At 34.8% G+C, this 17,774-nt stretch overlaps 1 protein-coding gene and 1 non-coding gene across 2 annotated transcripts; both read right to left on the bottom strand.

The window, feature by feature from the left end:
• Window positions 1-3,049: 3,049 nt before the first annotated feature.
• TRNAN-GUU (transfer RNA asparagine (anticodon GUU)) lies at window positions 3,050-3,123 on the bottom strand. The gene has a single exon. It is a non-coding gene; the product is annotated as a tRNA-Asn (tRNA).
• Window positions 3,124-4,222: 1,099 nt separating this feature from the next.
• LOC118045513 (nucleobase-ascorbate transporter 12) lies at window positions 4,223-12,764 on the bottom strand. The gene is made up of 10 exons (XM_035054172.2): window positions 11,948-12,764; window positions 11,134-11,231; window positions 10,861-11,031; window positions 10,035-10,135; window positions 8,928-9,063; window positions 8,734-8,784; window positions 7,918-8,205; window positions 6,439-6,673; window positions 5,456-5,742; window positions 4,223-4,838 (listed from the first exon to the last, which is right to left on the bottom strand). The coding sequence occupies exons 1-10, from the start codon at window positions 12,477-12,479 to the stop codon at window positions 4,617-4,619; spliced, it is 2,121 nt and encodes a 706-aa protein (XP_034910063.1). The 5' UTR covers window positions 12,480-12,764; the 3' UTR covers window positions 4,223-4,616.
• Between the last annotated feature and the right edge of the window lie 5,010 nt (window positions 12,765-17,774).

The following is a 17,774-nucleotide window of genomic DNA, read 5'->3' as shown; positions in this document are numbered from 1 at the left end:
GACTTGTCTGGAGCCTCTTCTCTGATTACATGAATGGAGGGGAAAAATTCTGGTTTCCTTGCTCTCATATCAGCAATGTTTCTCCATTCCTTGTTGTTATGGAGAGGACTTGCAGAAATAATTTTGACCCATATCCTGGCTGAGTCTCCATTATTTTGCTGGATGAGGAACCTTGCAAATTTCCTGAACATTGGAGGAGAATTGCAGAACTGGTTCTCTGATTCTATTTTCAGATACTTGACATGCCCCATGTTCAGTGAGAAATTAAGTATATCAGGATTAATGACTCCAAGAATCATTATTTTGTTATCCCTTCGCTTTTGCCGAATGAACTTAATCTTGCTTTCCTCAGCTGCTGCTTCATTTCCAAATAAGGAAAGGTACGCCTTCACATTTCCTTCTTGGAGGTGGCAGTATGATATGAACCATAAATCATAATCTCTAAAATATGTTCTAAAGATTAGATCACGGTAGGTTGTTTGAGGCAGTTGATCGTTTTCGTCGTAGGCACTTATATCTGCTTCGATCCAGGGATAGAGTGGCTGGTAGGAACACCAGTCTTCTTCTTGCCTGGCTTTGTTAGCTATCTGGCCAACTATGGACCTGCCTTTGTTAAGGCGAGTAAACTCCCTCTCAACCTGCCTTAGAGGAAAAGGTGCCATTGTTCCTGCTCTTGAGTGATTCCAGAGATTGTCAAGAATCTCTTTCTGATTAGCAGATACAATGGAGTTCTTTGAAACCTTCCATCGCTTAAGGTTTTTAGGGGTTAACAAGAATCTTTCTCTTTTGAGATAAGATGTTGATTCTTTCTCTTCTCTATTGTTAAGAACTTTCTCTTGTCTTAACTGGAGAGGAGATTCCCCTTCATCCATGCCTGATTCTTGAACCGGTTGATCGATGAATTGGTCTACGATTTTTCCGGTGGCATTCGACCGGTGTCCAGTGGTTCTTTGGTCATGTGGGTTATGGGCCTGTAGAATAGGGTAATTTGATTGGGTTACAGTAGGTTTGGGCCGAAAGGTATTTACTGTTCTGAAGTCATAAATGGGCTGAACTTTGATCTGTCTAATACTTGAGGAAGCATTAGCAGCTTCTTTAGCCTCTGGGGCTTTTCCCATTTGAGAGGTGACCGGACCAAGACTGACCATTTTATTTTTGTCTTTACTTTGAGGCCTCGTCATTTTAGTGGGCTTAATAGCCTCTTGACTAGATATCGAGGCTCAGGGGTTGTTTAGTGGTGGTGTGGGTGGTCAGCTGCTGGTGGCGTATTGGTGGCTGTGTGGACTGGAATGGCGTTGTGGTGATGCGTAGGGGCTGTTGTCATGGACCGGTTCGGGTGAGAACGGTGGCTGCGTGGGTCTGTCAGGGCTATCGGTATGGTGGCTGCTGTGTTGCCAGGCTCCGGCAAGGAAAAGGGAGAGAGTAAGAATTCTTTTTTTTTTTCTCTCTCTTTTGTTCTAAATTTCTCTCCCGCTGCTTCCCGTAATTTTCTCTCTCCGAAAATTTTCCTCCCCTTTATCGAGCAGTCCCATTTATATCATCCACCCCCCCCCTTTTTTTTTTTTTTTTTTTTTTTCTGGAAAGTGCCCCTCTTTTACTTTCCCTTTCCCCTTCGCTTGCAAGTTCCTCTCATTTTCTTTCTTTCCCCCCTTCTTTCCTAAGTTTCTGTCTCTTTCTTTCTTTTCCCTCTTTTATTTTTCTTCCGTTTCCCTTTTCCTACTTTGTCTTCTTCTTATTTTTATAGTGGAGGGGTCCCAAGTTTTGTCACTTTTGTGACCATCTTAGTTCCTACTGGTTTGTTGGCTCTCGCCACGCGGGTTTATTTTTATAAAAAATATTATAAAAATCTAAAATTCAAATAATTGAGTTTTAATATAGTACCTATTAGATTTGATTGAGTCTTAATATCATGATTTATTAGCCTTGAATCTTGATGCTGGATTCAAAAAAATTAGATTTTAACACATAATCCAAGAAAATTAGATCGTGATGGGAAATTTAATTCGCTTGGATCCGACATCAAGGCTCATTAGACGGCTAACCCAAGTACATTGGGTTTGGATGCCGCACCCAGGAGAATTGGGTTTTCATGTATGACCCGTTAGTCTTGGGTCCTAACACAGGACCCGTAGTTTTGGGTCAGGCGGGGCTACAAGACCCAAAGCATTTGGATCCTAACGTAGGATTTATGAGAATTGGATCTTTATACAAAACATTTAGTCTTGGGTCAGACGAGACTACAAGATCTAAGGGATTTGATTAATATGCAATAAATTTAATAATTCAGGTTAATAACAATAACAATTTTATTGAATTAAAAGAAAATGACTACAAAAATCTAATACAAAAAAAACAAAAGATAATTTTTAAGCATATTTGAAGTTTCTCAGGTCCTAAGGACATATTTGAGTTTATTAAATCCTTTCATTTAATAGAAAATCAACATAAGTTTTTTCTAGTTTTTTAATAGCTCAGAATTCTATTTAAATAGAAGAGAAAAATAAATTTAAATTCAAAAGATTCTAATATGATAAGCTTAAATTTAAAAAATGGAATAAATCAAGGCTATGAATATTACATAATGCCTATCATTTTCTCAAGATTTTTATAGAAAGGAATCATGCGAGCACAGATGTTGTCAAATGTACTAATAACGAGAGAGGACTTGCAGTTAGCAATGGAATTTTCAGGAAAAATATTCCTCAATGTCAAACTGATCGTAACAACCCTAATCACTAGTGAAGGGAACAGCAGAGAGGTGGTCCTTGAAATGTGATCGGGTGGGCTATAATTATAGCCAGCACTAAACACCAGACTTTAATTTAATATTTTAAAACGTATCTAGAAACAGAAAGTAGAGTACTCCAAACCTCATTTATAGATCTACAGATCTAGCTGAATTTCATTGTAAATATAAACACCATGCTGTAGCAAAACTTTGCTAGGAAAAAAGGCCCTTTGTTCGTGCTATTGTAAGTGTGATTTCTGATCTTCTTTTTAGTACGAAGAAAATATATATAAAAAAAAAAAGTGAAAACAATATCCACAGCGCTAGAAGGAGGGCTTGAACCTCCGACCTTGTGGTTAACAGCCACACGCTCTAGCCAACTGAGCTATTCCAGCTTTGTTGATAGCTATACATGTATACTTATAAATCCCAGTTAAATTTCAAGATCAAACCCAGATGCGATGGTCAGTTGCAAGAACATTCAGAACAAGTCGTGCGAGGACCATTTTTTATTTCAAGTTTGGCAAATGATTTTGGTTTCATCGCCTTTTAAATTAAAAAAATTGCTCAGAAAAGGAAAATTGAAACATTAGACAAAATTTAGTCCATTGTACGTGTTAATGAATATTGTAGAGAGGTAGGCACAAGTTGTAGATATTATCTAACCATTTAACCCACGTTTCATTGCAGGTTGTAATTTAATATATATATATATATATATATATATATATATATTTTAATATGTTTTTTATATAAATAAAAAAAAATTAATATAAAATGATAAAATTGTATGAATTATAATTCCCAACAAATCAAATGTTAAAAGATAATACTTGAAAAAAAAATTAATTACATAAAAAGATCTAAAAAAAATTAAAAGCGAAAAAAAAAATTAGAGGGCAAATAAAAATTTTTAGTTGGAAAGTTAAATTGCATTGAAAAATAACTTTAAAAAAAATCAAAAAAATAAAAGTTACAATAAATAAATTTTTGGTTGGAAGGTTAAATTGCATTTAACCATGCCAAAAAGTGAAAAGACATGCATCCTCAAACAAAACTTCAAAAATAAGAGTAGAGGATAAAATAGTAATATCATTATAACACACATGAAAACTACAATCCAACCCTCATGTTAAGCCTCAGAAGTCAGAAATCAAAAGGAAAGGAGTAAAATAATCTTTTTGCTGTAACCCAAGATGCATATAGCTACAGTAATAACCTTCAGTTTTTGGAGTATTTGTAAATTAATATCAAAAGTATTCAAAGAATAAAATTTAATTCGCTACAAAATCTCATAGAAATTAAATGTTCGAAGGAAAATTATACAAACAAGAAAAGGCCAGAAAAAGACCAATAATTGAACCAGTCACTAATTTTTCAGAAACGTCGACACAGATTATGCAAAGCTTTCGCAGTCTTGACAACGCAGCTGTGAAACTAAACCTCAGAGGCAGGAAAAAAAAAATATGATGTATATAATCTCAAATCCAGCACTCGGGGAAGAAGGTGATTGAAATATAATTGGATAAAATATACATAATGTGGGTGGATTATCAATGTTTTCTCAAACATAAGAAGTCCCTCTAAGACAAATTTCAATGGCAATGATTCAAAACTAGATACATCCTTGATAATTTCAAGTTACAACACAAGGAGATCCGTCTGGATCCTCAAATGTACACAAATAACTCATCTCTATAAGACCCATGAAGGCTCAGCCGTGTAAGAAAAATCAGTTTGTTGCCTGCTATTTACCGATTTGAGCCTAGAGGGACTTTCATTTAGAATCACAAGGCAGCTCTATCAATCATCCCATCTGGAGGGCTGCCACTGATGAGCTTTTGACAATGGGACAGTGGCCAACGTACCAGCTATGAAGCCTTGTGTCTCACAGTCCAACCCATTTTACCCATCTGAAAATCCGGCCAACTCTGAAGGGCAATTCATAGTCTTTCGTAATGGCAGGCTCCCTTCTTGCTGCCTCGGTTTCGGACCATACATAGACTCCGCGCTCTTGTTGACTGCCAGGCACAGTGTTGTCCAGGATAACAGCAACAAGGAACGCGATCACCATATTTAAGGATAGTACTGTGTTCAAAAAATAGTTCAACTGCAAGGACAAAAAAAACATGATTAACAGACCTGTCAAGAGAATCTGCGATGATATCACAAAGGTAATTTACTTATATGAGAGACATGGTCTCGTAGGAAAGATCAGGTTTGAAGCACAAGTGTCACCAGAGACTTTCAATAAAACAGGAGTTGAAACATGGGAAGTCGGGATCTCAGGCTTGCTTTCAGAATGGGTTGGTGAGCCCAACAATTTGTGGTTTTGAGATGAAAGGAAGTGCTAAATGGAAATGTACTAATTAAAAGATAACAATTACATAGAATAATGGATCTTTGAGATATCATGTAGATAATAGTATAAGCATCTATCCGAACAACCTTGATCTCTGAAGGTACTGGCCACCCTAGACACCATCATGATGAATAATTCGAGGATAGATGCAATAATGCTTCAACACATTTTAATTGGCCAGAAACACAGTAAGTAATTCTAATTTATGTTTCTAAGTTTTAGTTTTGTGATTTTGCTACCAACCAATAACACGCCAAAATTTTAATAGAGAACAAAGGCACAGCATTTGCTAGGAAATTGTCTAGATGATTTTAACATGCAAACCAAAAAAATTAAAAAAGAATAGAAGTTAACAAGATGCATACCCCTCCATATTTGCTGCGGAATGGTCCATGTGTGGCCACAATGTATGGCTGTAAATAACTTGGGACAGACAAGTTTGTATTTGGAGAGATGCCATATTGCTGAAAGTATGATGGTACTGAAAGGGAGAAAAACAATGATAAACCAACTATGATTATATTCCGGGAGCTTCCTGCCTCACTATAACGCAGGTTTGATAATCCCAATGCTGCAAGCATTGCCCACATGAAGCAAAGGAGAGCAGCAACCATGACTTCAGGAATTGAGGCAATAAATCCTCCAACTTTACCTGTTCGAATAGCAAAGTTATGATCTATAAGTACCACCAGTACAAATGCTTTACCTGTTTGAATAGCAAAGTTCTGATATACAAGTACTAGTACAGAACAACAATAAGAAGATTAGAAAAGAAACTGTGAGCCTCTGAACTGGATCAAGTGCCATAAGCTTCTAAATTCTAATGCTGTTACTATTCAATAAATAAATAAATAAAACAAAAACCTTTTAGCTAAAGCAAAATGTGCCACATAGCTTGCCATGGGCACTCTATTACATGCATGCGGTGCAAGCAATTTGTCTTCTTCCTTTTATTTCTTTTAAGAAGTTTCTCAAGATTGCAACAATTATCTGGCACAACTTTAACAGCTACTGCAATCACAGAGGACATGGTGATGAACTAAATGACCTTTTGGTTTCATTACAAGGTAAATGCAGGCCAAAGATTGCGGCATGTTAAAACAACACGTGTAAGAATTGCAGAATGACAGACTTAACCACAAACCACTCAAATACACATTTTGAGCTGAATGTTCCGCAAAACATCCTGGACACACCAAAAAAGCCCACCATCATAGTTAATCAAACAATCCATACAAAACATACAATGAACATGTTATGAAGAAAACATTGCAATAGTTACAGGAAAAATCTGAACTAACGCATGCTTTGATTAATGAAGCTGTGAACTGTAAGCTTTAAGACTTACCTATAAGGGATAAGAGGATCAAAGCACAGGCACCTAATTCAACTGCTCTGCGGCTCCCCATTTTAGTCACAGCAATAGTGTGCACATTCTCAGTTATAGTAGTAGAACCAGTTCCAGTACCCCATAGACCAGCCAAGACACTACAAAGGCCTTCAAGACCAATCCCCCGACTAACAACCCCTGGGGTTGGAGGCCTAGAGGCCGCCAACAATGACGATGCATGATATGAGCCAACCTGGTTCAAACCCAAATCCAAATAAGGAATATAGTCATTTAATTCTTAATAGATCATATTAGCAGCTTTATGCAACAATAAATGCTTATTTTTTTTCATGTATGTGGGCATTACTTCCAAATAAGGAATATAGTCATTTAATTCTTAATAGATCATATTAGCAGCTTTATGTAACAATAAATGCTTATTTTTTTTCATGTATGTGGGCATTACTTCCAAATAAGGAATATAGTCATTTAATTCTTAATAGATCATATTAGCAGCTTTATGCAACAATAAATGCTTATTTTTTTTCATGTATGTAGGCATTACTTCCAAAGGGATATATGGTTTTACTTTATAATCATGAGACCACATGTCAATGTCTCTATACTTCCATAAGCACAACATATATATTTTATGTTTTTCTGGACACAAGCACTCTCCCAGAGAACTTCAAGAAAAAAATCACTTATGAATGGATAAATTCAGAAACACGCACACCCCACAATACTTCTTGGAAGTAGAAATTTGCAATTGTAATAAATGCAACTTTTCTTTATAAAATCCAACTGCTGTTTTAACAGATATTAGCTAACATATATTTAGACATGAATCTTTACGAGAACTAAATATAAATGAATCAACTATGGGTTAACTCTCTATTGGCCAGTATTGGTCAAAATATATAAATAATAAAGAAGACACTCTATTAGCCGAAGTTGTTAGGGTCATTGTTGCCGAAGTTGTTAGGGTCATTGTCATTAATATCTATTGATATGAAGTTTAGCAATATTCACAAAGTACTATTTAGACACCTACTAAATTACTTTTAGCGATTTCCACAACTTTAAAATGAGATATCTTATGATCCTAATTTAGACAACCACGACCTCTTTAGTTGGATTGACGCTTGGAAAACGATCCAAGTGAATGTATAGCATGCTTGGTATTAGCTTCTCAAGCAAGCTTCAGACATTTCACCAATTCAACCAGTGTATTCAGAATTTTACTCCCTCTTTTCCCTTTTTTCCCCAGTAAATTAGGGCAAAATCCTACAATTATATTTCATTTATTTATTTAAACTAAAACATTTGGGTTTTATGCGTGCAGAAAATCAAGGATCTTTTATAATAATGATCAATACATGAATGACTTCAACTTAAAGTAAAACAAAAAAATGAATGGCGTATAGGAAATTAGATTGTTAGAAAATCTTAATCTCCAAGAGAGGTGTCAATCATGACCATTGAAGGGAAACTAACCGAATCTACAGATGAGATGATGGACACCGCGCACATAACAAGAGCCATTTTCCACTCAAAAACAGGAGTACCCCATTGTAATGGATAAGGAAACCTAAACCATGGGGAAGATTTCAGTGCATGGGAAGTATCAACTCGACAGTGCTTTATCCTGGAAACATGCTTTCTGCAGTGGTCAGATATAATGTTTGATGCTGGAACGTTTGCATCACAACCTTTGTAACTATAGACTCCTGCTTCAGTAAGAAGGAAAGCAGCCGCCCATGTGATTGCTAGACCCAATGGAACCTGGGATTGAAAAAGTGATAACCTCATTATCTCACAAACTGCACATAATTTTTAACAGTGTAATGGTCAAATAGTTTCAGTTGCGACAGCAGGGTGCAATGTTCAACTCAATACCCTCCCTCATGTGCACCTCAGCCCCACCACCAATACTCAGACCAAGACCAGAAGGCCAGTGTGGTTTGAGCACTGAAATATTGTGTCAACAATATTAAAGCTTAGCATTGGTTTGAACTTATCCAACGCCCATTTTGTTTCTTCTATTTTGTCAGTGCTGTTGGATTGGGCCAAGAAGTGAGTGTTTTAGACTGAGAAGTCTATTGCTGCTTGTGGAAGAGGACCTCATCGTAGTGGCTGATGAGTTTGCACATGGTCTCATGCCAGAAATTTTGTAATTTGGGTAAGCTCTAACAAACCTTACATGATATACAAAGGAAAATCAACAATAACAGAATGATGGGAAAAGTGAGGAAGGGCAAGGCAGCAGCAACTAAACATATTGATGGAAAGCTAATACAGCAGAAAACTTACCGCATAAATTAGAAATATGCGATGACCAAAAACAGATATCTTACGCAGGTACTGCAGAAAGTACAGAAAACATTATTTTAGTTGTTTTGGCACACAACTGAAAACAGATATCTTATGAAGGTTCTTTTAATTAAATTAAAAGAAATTGAAACTGAATAATAATTCAAGGCAAAATTTAACTTCACCAAACTTACAAGAGAAAACATAATAACCAGCAATATCTGCACCACACCAATCTCAAGACAGGTACCAACTCGTGGAAAACCATAACTATAAAAAGAAAGTCCAACGGCAGCAATAGTTGGGGCAACAACCACTGGATTGATTAACCTGAAAATTAAACAGAGACAAACAGAGGTTGAGTTAATGTGCATCTTCTGCAAAAGCCTGAGTTGGATACATTCTTAACATGCAAAATGAACTATCTCATTCTTGGAAAATACATATCATCACATATCATGTTTTCCTATAAGAAAAAAAAAAATCTCAAACCTAAACAAAACAAAATTCAAAATATGATTTGAACAAACTGAAATAAATAATTTAATTGGGGCGGCTAATAAGGTGGTAACACCCCAAGTAGTCATTGACCCGACATAACACAATGGATTGGGCCTTATCCTCACAAAGTCCAAAAGCTTAAACTTCAAGTTATCAGTAGTGCACAACTCGGGTGCTCACATGCCCTCAATCCTATCCGATGTGGGATTGGAGCAAGGAAGTGATACTGACAAAAGTGGCATAAAGGTGTGTTGGTTAGAGACTTATTTGGAAGTTTTCAATTTAAAAGCTTGGATAAAACTATATTGCATTTCGTTGCAAATTAATGCGTATACTATTAGCTTGTTGGAAAGAAGAGGATTCACATGACTTGAACACCCATATTTTTGGTTTCCATAACAGACATTAAGAAAAGTTAATGGACGGGCAATATTGAAACTGTAAAAAAATTTAGGGTAGTATTGCAAGAATTTGTCCCTTTAGAAAAAAAATTGAAAATTGATGCATAGATAAAGAATGAATTTCTATTTTACTCACAAGGTAACAGGATGTAAAAGAAGAGTATACTTAATGAAACTCTAAATGACAGCCAATGTTTCCCAATGGTTTATCTGTCCTACATCAATTGCCAACAACAAATTGACTCCACTTTATATTTAAGCAATTATTATGATACAATTATTGAAACAATGTAATTCAATCCACTCAACCTAGAGTAGCTCTCTAGACAGAATACAAAGATGTGAAGGTGGAGTGACCAAGTTAAAAAGTGCAAAATAATAAAGATGCTGAAAATGTACCTCAAAAGAACTGACATCAGTCCACTATATCCAAGTATTGTTTGAAAAGCTGAAGCTATAATGATAGCTCCTTGTAGCTCCTTCATTATATGCTTGAAATTCTGCAAAGGAATATTTTTTTACAAATCTTGTTAGGAACATGAATTTCTCAGTAGCCAAAATTACAATAAAATTATGCAGTTAATCTGTTATTTCTTTGTTTACAACCATATGGAACTTAAATCTCAGAACAACATTTATCTTCCTATATATATATATATATAGATAGATAGATACATACATACATGTGTAAGTATGTATATATGTATGTATGTATCTATATATATGCCATAGAACTCTCTGCCATGCAACGGTTCCTATATGATATCTAGATTCTAGTGTATGATTCCACCAAGTAAATTCATATTATCAGATTACTGTTTAATGTAGCTAACATAGAGTGTTGGAGGCTAGTTGGAAAACTGATTTGATAAAGCACCAGTCATCTGCATTCTACTGCTTTTTTTTCAAAATCGCAAGCTGATGAATACTCTAAATAACTAAAACCATTTCTGAGAATGATGGAAGATAAAACAAAAGTAAATGTAATGCATGGAATGGTAAAAGGCAAAAGGGCTGCTTTCCACATCAAAGTGTCCTAATTATTCAAATGAATTAAAAGACGAAATTCGTAACAACAGCCTAATGTAGAAGAGGCATGTGTTTGGGTATAAAAGCACAACACAGCAAGCTCACTTTTTATCCCAGTTGCCTGGTGACAAACACAAAAAAGACAACCACTAACCTGTATATCTCAAGTAAACATAAAATGAACAGAGGAACATACATTTCCATTTAGTCCTTGAAACTCTGGGGAATTGATTATTGCCAGTGCTGGGGCAAGGTAAACAAATGATGGGCCTTGTATCAGAGGCAACCTTGACCCAAATGATGTATGCAAGAGCGTGGTGACTCCTGAAACAAAGAGCACTGTTGACACCACCGTTGAAGTATCCTCCTACACCAACTAGATCAAATCAGATAAAGCTAGTCACAATATATTTTCTACCAGACTATGAGAATCATAACAAGGCTAAATAAATAATTCACTACTACTCACATAAGTGCCACCCATTGCAGGAACTATGACAAGTGGAATGAGAATCAATGAACCTAACATTGAAAGGTAATGCTGGAACCCATATAGACCAATGGGAACTGAAACATTACACAAAACCATAAGCCAATAAAACTAACAACAAAAACCGATTAAAAAACACAAGTTAACCATTACAATCTATACTTTGAATCAATAAACAACAAAAACTTCAAATATCAAACCAAAAAACAAAACTCTTCTAAATTTCCAACAAATCCAACAACAAAAAGAGTTCTTCCATCATATCCAGTAAACAAAAAGAACCTGAAGCACTGTACCAAAAAACAAATCATGAATGCTTTAAAATAACAACTAAAATCAACAGAAAAGGTAACATTTTTTATTGCCCCACGGTATCTAACCGTCACCAATAAATAAACAAGTCCCATGCATCATATATCTGTTCAAAGAATCACCCAATAATTTCAGACTACCAGCAAGCCAATACAATATTTTGTTTACTTGCAATTCCTAACAAAGTCAAACCTCCATGCTCAAAATCAGCACAACCCAATTTAAAAACATTGCTAAAAATGAATTGAAAACATTTTGTTTTTCTCGCAAAACCTAACAACCTACGAAAACTTAATTCAACCTAGCAAAAAATCCAAAAGGAATCATACAAACTATAATACCAAATAAAACCCGGTTCAAATTACCAATTAAAAAAGAACAAAAGCACACTACTTCCACTTCCCTCAAACATAATTGTTACCAATTACGAAGCAACTAAAGTCAGTAAGTAAACCTATCAGTCGGGGGAAAAAACACTCACCAAGACCGGGAGTGTCTCTTAGCTCATACTTCATGTGTGTGTGTCTCCCTCCAGCAAAGCCACCATCCTCCACGTCAATCACTTCCTCGTTCCTCGCCGCTGCTCTTCTCGGTCCCGACGGTGGCCCATTAGTACCCGCCCCATTTGCCCCGTGACCGGAACCATCCTTCTTTGCTCCCCCGCTGCCACCATCAGAGTCCCTCCTCCTCTTCACCACCGTCTGATCCTTATTCTCTGCAGGGAAAGCCACCGCCGTGTCAGCCCCATTCACTGCAGGCAGTGGCGGCACCGGTAGTGGCTGTGGTGGTGTTGCCTTGACCCGACCCGCTTCAAGATCCGGCTGGGCATCCCGTTGCTCTTTTGGCCTCGGAGGGAGTGAAATCTGTCCAGAATCACTTCCATTGGTCTCGCCAGAAAATTTGGGCCTGAAACCAGTTTTTTTAGCCCACGAAGACGGCGGCATTGCAGCAGATTCCGGAGCCGGTGGTCTTTTCCCCGGTATGGGTCGGGCTTTCGGGTCGGAGGTAGACATTTCTATCCTTAACACTTCAACTTCTTAATCTCTCTCGAAATCGCATAGCACAGGGATAAAATGTATTGTAGATCTGAAATGGGTTGCAAGGGTTTTGAGTGTTTGGTAGGGTTTTAGAGATAAAGGTTGTATCTCTTTTTAGAGAGAGAAACTGGAGCTTCTTTAGAGAGAGAAAGGAAGACAGCTAAAAAAGCAAGTGGTGGTGAAGGAGATAAAACCGCGTCAGCTATTTGTTGTTTGGTTTTGTTTATTTATTTGTTTATTTGCGTGTTTGGTTTCTTATGCGAGATTACAGGAAGTGATGTAATAAAAATGTTAGGGCTCGTGGAGGGCTTTTAATTAGCCGTTGTATGATTTTGTTTTAATTTAAATCATTGCGTGTGTTTCAGGCAATTTCAAGTTCTAATCAAAGTCATTTCCCAACAACTTTGTTGAATAATGAAGACTTCCTAGTTAAGTGGTAGTAACTAGTAACTGAAGTAACAGTAGTCACGTAGTCAAAGTCACAGGTACAAGACTTGCCTTGAGGACGAGGATTGATAATTAAAAACTACAGTGAAGATTATTTATTTTTTTTTAAATATTTGTATTTAAAAAAATAATTTTTAAAAATATAATTAAAACATAATACCAAACAAACTTTAATATATTAACTTGTAAAATTATACTATTTCATAAAAAAATTTAAAATTAAAATTAATTCAAAAAATAATTTAACTCTAGTCGTTTTTAAATAAGTTGATATGAAATGTATATAATTATCAAAGATAATATTGACTGACTTGGGTATTATGAAGATATTAATGGTAAGGATATCTGATTATGTGAAATATCGATAAACATGTATTAATTTTATTGTCAATACATGGAAGTATGATTGGAGTCCAATGTGGTGTTAAACTTGCTCCTTCAATCCTCAATTTACGAATCATGACGTGGAGTTTCATGAGTCAGAATTAAGCAAAGCATGCTGCATTTGCTAAAAGAGATATTCATTAACGTTAGATTTGGACTGAATCGATCAATGCATATTCTAATTAATTCCCATCAACTTTGACAAATAATTGAATTTCTTCCTTTCCACCGGTCTCTTTTAGCTGCAACGCTCAATTCTGCGACCACACACAAGTAAATGATTGATAGTACAAAATAACCATACAAATATAAATAAATAATTTAGTATGTCTGTCACACTCACGGTGTCCTACATGCTCACTGGGATTACAAGATGTTCAGTGAGTCCGAGGATTAGTTGTGATGCGTGCAAGCTGGCCCGGACACCCCGAGTTACCAAAAAATAAAAAAATAACAACACATCATAAATTTTTAACTGGTGTTTTAAGATAAAAGAAACAAGTATATAAAAAATAAAAACATGTTTAATTACATGAATAAAGATTGGGATAAAAAAATAAATTTGAAATCATGCGTGCCAGCATGAACATGTTTAAAAAATAAAAATATGTTTAATTACATTTTTTTTTGTAACCCGAGCTGTCCGGGCCAGCTTGCGCGCACCACAACTAATTCTCGGACTCATTGAATATCCTGCAAGCCCAGTGAACATGTAAGGCACCGCGGGGGTAACAGACGTATACAAGTGGGGCCTGAACCTTGGTGTGGAGAAAAAAAACAAGTCCCTTCAATTACTAGATCACAACCCATGTGTGTGTTTAATTACATTTTAACTAATTCCTTGCGTGCCAGTATGAACTCTTTTTTCACCCGATTGGTAAGGGAAAAAGGACAGGTATAAAATCCCTATAATGAAGGAAGTGCCACAACTTGTGGTGGTGAAGTCCAGCATAGTTTTCCGGTGACAAAAGAAAAGGGTATCACGGAAGTTGACATGGATTGAAATCTCGAAGCCAATAAGATTTGAAATCTTTCATGAAGGCTTTTTATTTTGGTATTAAATACTAGTCGTGACTCGTGAGGGTGACATTGAATGTTCCTTGAAAAGGACAATTAATTAAACATGGAGCAATCAAAGTTCTTCTCCCTAATCTGCTGCTTCCAAAAGAACGGGCTCTTTTCCTCAGAGAATCATCAGTGGCGTGGCCTTGTGCGTGAAAGTATATTAAAAAAATTAATTTATTTTAAATTATTATGAATGACTCTGAAGAAGATTTGATTTTGATCATGTTTACTTTGTATTTTAAAAATATTTTAAAATTTTTTATTTTTTTTATTTTATTTTTAGATCATGTGTTAATATTAAAAATAATTTTTTAAAAATAAAAAAAAAATAAATTTTTAAGTAAAAAAATGTTTTAAAAAATAACATTAATCACATTTTCAAACAGATGCAATAAAAAAAAGCGAAGGTAATATATACATATATATTTTTTAATGTGCTTTTGTGGGGGATTTCGTCGTTTCATATGTTATTACCATACTCGAGAGTTTACAAGATAACTTCATAAAATATAATAATATAGAAAACAAATCCGTTTACCAAGTTGGAGCTTTAAAAATCATCACAACATGCCACCATGCAATTTATAGTATATCAACCTCATAATTATATGTCCACCGTACCACAAATCCTCATCGAGTCAAACATCCACACACATGTTTAGTATCATTTTTTCATATATATTCTACCTGTATTCTTCTAAAAAGCTTGACCATTTAATTATTTATCTGTGTAAAACTTGATCATTTACATAGAAAATAGCAATGGATCATGAACATGTGACTTGAGATATATATATATATATATATATATATATATATATATATATATATATATATAAAACTATAGTCTGGAATGAGTTTTACAAAGCAAATTAGCATAAATATTCTAACCAAGACGTGTATATAGAGTAAATTGACACCAATCTTCTAATCTTGAGATGGATAACGGGGAACATGACAGTACATCGAGACAGAAAAACAGGCTGAGAATATGATAGCCCTTGATAACAAGATCATCTCTCTCACCACCATAGCTTTATTTCTTCCACCAAACCACCAGAGCCTGTCACAATGATTCCTGGGGCAAGTTAAAGAAACAAGCTGGCAAAATGGATAGATGGTCCACAGCTAAAAGAGCCATGTGCGGCATGTACAGCAGATAATAATTAATAATTGACGATAGCCTTATTCCACAAGCAATTGACGAAACTACAACTAGAAACAGAAGGGCTGCTGCTGCTGCTGCTAGCTGGAATTTGATAGTGCAAGAAGAAGATATAGCTCAAAAAGGAAGAAAGCAACGGCTCTTTTGTCTTCAGAGGAACCATAGGCCATGATCAGAGAGCCAGATGTGCAGCAGTGTTGTAGTATATATGTTACCAAAGTACGTACCAGCTAGCCGTTCGAGTTTGACAGAGACACGTGTCAGCTGGTCTGGAAATGAAATGACCCTACCATATCTAAATGTGCGAAGCTCATTGTTAGTTGTTGCCTTGTTGTGTTTGATGTGCCCTTTACCCTACCAAGTGCTTAACACTTGGTTGTGTTTATAGCGGCTTTTGCATGGGTGCCACAGATTACTACTGCACATGTCTTTTTTTCATCAACCATCATCTCCTTGATTTTCTTCCTTTCATGTTTTTTGTCTGTCTTGAATCGTTGATGAATGGAAGTAGAGATGCAATCAAACAGTTTCTTTTTTGTCCTGTACAATGGCAATTCTTTCGAATTTAACTTTATTCTTATACATGCCTGGAAGAAGAAAAAAACATCTCTATTACTTTCAGTTTACCGGCCAAGTCAATGACGCAAGGCTCGTTTTAGGTTTAGTTCTATTTTTAACTACTTTTTATATTTTTAGGTTAAATACGGTAACCTGATAAGTTGATCCGTGATCTAATTGATTTAACCAATTAAAATCAAATGTTTTTTATTTTTTAAAAATGATATTATTTTAGATAAAATTATTGATTTAGATTGACTAGATAACTTATGGGTTAATCTAATAACCCAATGACTCATGCTTGAATAAAATTAGATCCTATATTTAATTTTATAGCTATGAAAATAGGGATGATTAGATTTTTATAAGTTTAAAATACCAAGATGATGCTGGGTTTTTTTTTTAATAAAAACTCTAGATGAAATTTGAATGAGGTAATTTACAAAAAAAAAAAAAAAAAAACTGTCCGAGATTGCCTTATTCGTGATATAAATGTTTTACCTTTTCTTGCATTGTCATAGGGTAAGCTAAGACAAAGATTCAATGGATTGGATTAAGGGGAGAAAAAACACTTCGGCCTTTCAACCATGGAAAGCCCAGATACCTGGCATGGAACAATAGATCGTTAGCAAGAGGCCCGAAAGGATTAAATCCAATAGCACGAACTATCGAAATCAAAAAATGAAAAAGAATAAAACAAATGAATTGTTTAGCAAGAATAAATAAATAAATGAAAACACACTTGTTTTTGTGAAAAATATTATTCATATAGTGGTAAAATACGTATGCTTGCTTTTTTTTTTTAAAAAAAAAAAAAAGTCCGACCATGCTTAACAATAATCTCATAACCAAGAATATCACATCCAAAAGTGATACATTTCAAATCGAGAGATATCATGGCTTTAAGCAAAGATAAATTGCGGGGGTGAGTGAAAAAGTAGGTAAAAATTATCAAATTGAGTAAATTCTGACATGTAAAATCAAATTAAACACCCAAGTAGAATTCAGTAATAAAAAACAACTGGAAACAATATAAAATTAAAAAAACAATATCATGTCATTTTATAATATTACCAAGATATTAATATCTAAAATGAAAAATAAAATCATAAATATCAAACATGGTCCGATTTAACTTAATAAATTAACCTAAAAAACCTAATTCAAAAGGAGTTTTTAGTTGAATATAACAAAATATCATATATTATTTTGGTGAAAATTAGCTGATCTAATTAAATTTTTACTCATTCCATTTATTTGATCAAATCAACAGAAAAAATGTAATAATACAGTTTTAATAAAAATAATTACCTTAATGACTAATAAACTAATCCGTCAATAAGTAAATTTATTTTTAGATTAGAGCTATTTAAGAGTGGGGCAGGAATTGATTTTTAAAATATATTTTTTAAAATCATCAAAATAATATATATATATATATATATTAAATTTATTTTTTACATTGACATATAAAAATAAAAAAAATTATTTAAAACTAAAAAAAATATATATTTTTTAAAAATGTAGACTACAATGCCATAAAGTAACTTTGTCTGCAAGTTGTGGCCCGACATAACAAAAACAAAATGTTATATACGGCGGTTAACAAATAAAATTTTTGAACGGGGTCAATTCGTAAATTTATAAACTAA

This window comes from Populus alba, chromosome 9, assembly GCF_005239225.2.
Source record: "Populus alba chromosome 9, ASM523922v2, whole genome shotgun sequence".
Lineage (NCBI taxonomy): Eukaryota > Viridiplantae > Streptophyta > Magnoliopsida > Malpighiales > Salicaceae > Populus > Populus alba.
Note: the sequence above shows the minus strand (reverse complement) of the source record. Positions and strands in the feature narration are given on the sequence as shown.

What these genes read in the sequence shown, in the direction of transcription:
- LOC118045513 (XM_035054172.2), bottom strand. Translation starts at nt 12,479, where the DNA reads ATGTCTACCTCCGACCCGAAAGCCCGACCCATACCGGGGAAAAGACCA. An exon ending in CTGCAATGGGTGGCACTTAT is followed by an intron (nt 11,032 to 11,133) that starts GTGAGTAGTAGT and finishes TAGTTGGTGTAG; the next exon opens with GAGGATACTTCAACGGTGGT. An exon ending in TGGTTATTATGTTTTCTCTT is followed by an intron (nt 8,785 to 8,927) that starts GTAAGTTTGGTG and finishes TACTTTCTGCAG; the next exon opens with TACCTGCGTAAGATATCTGT.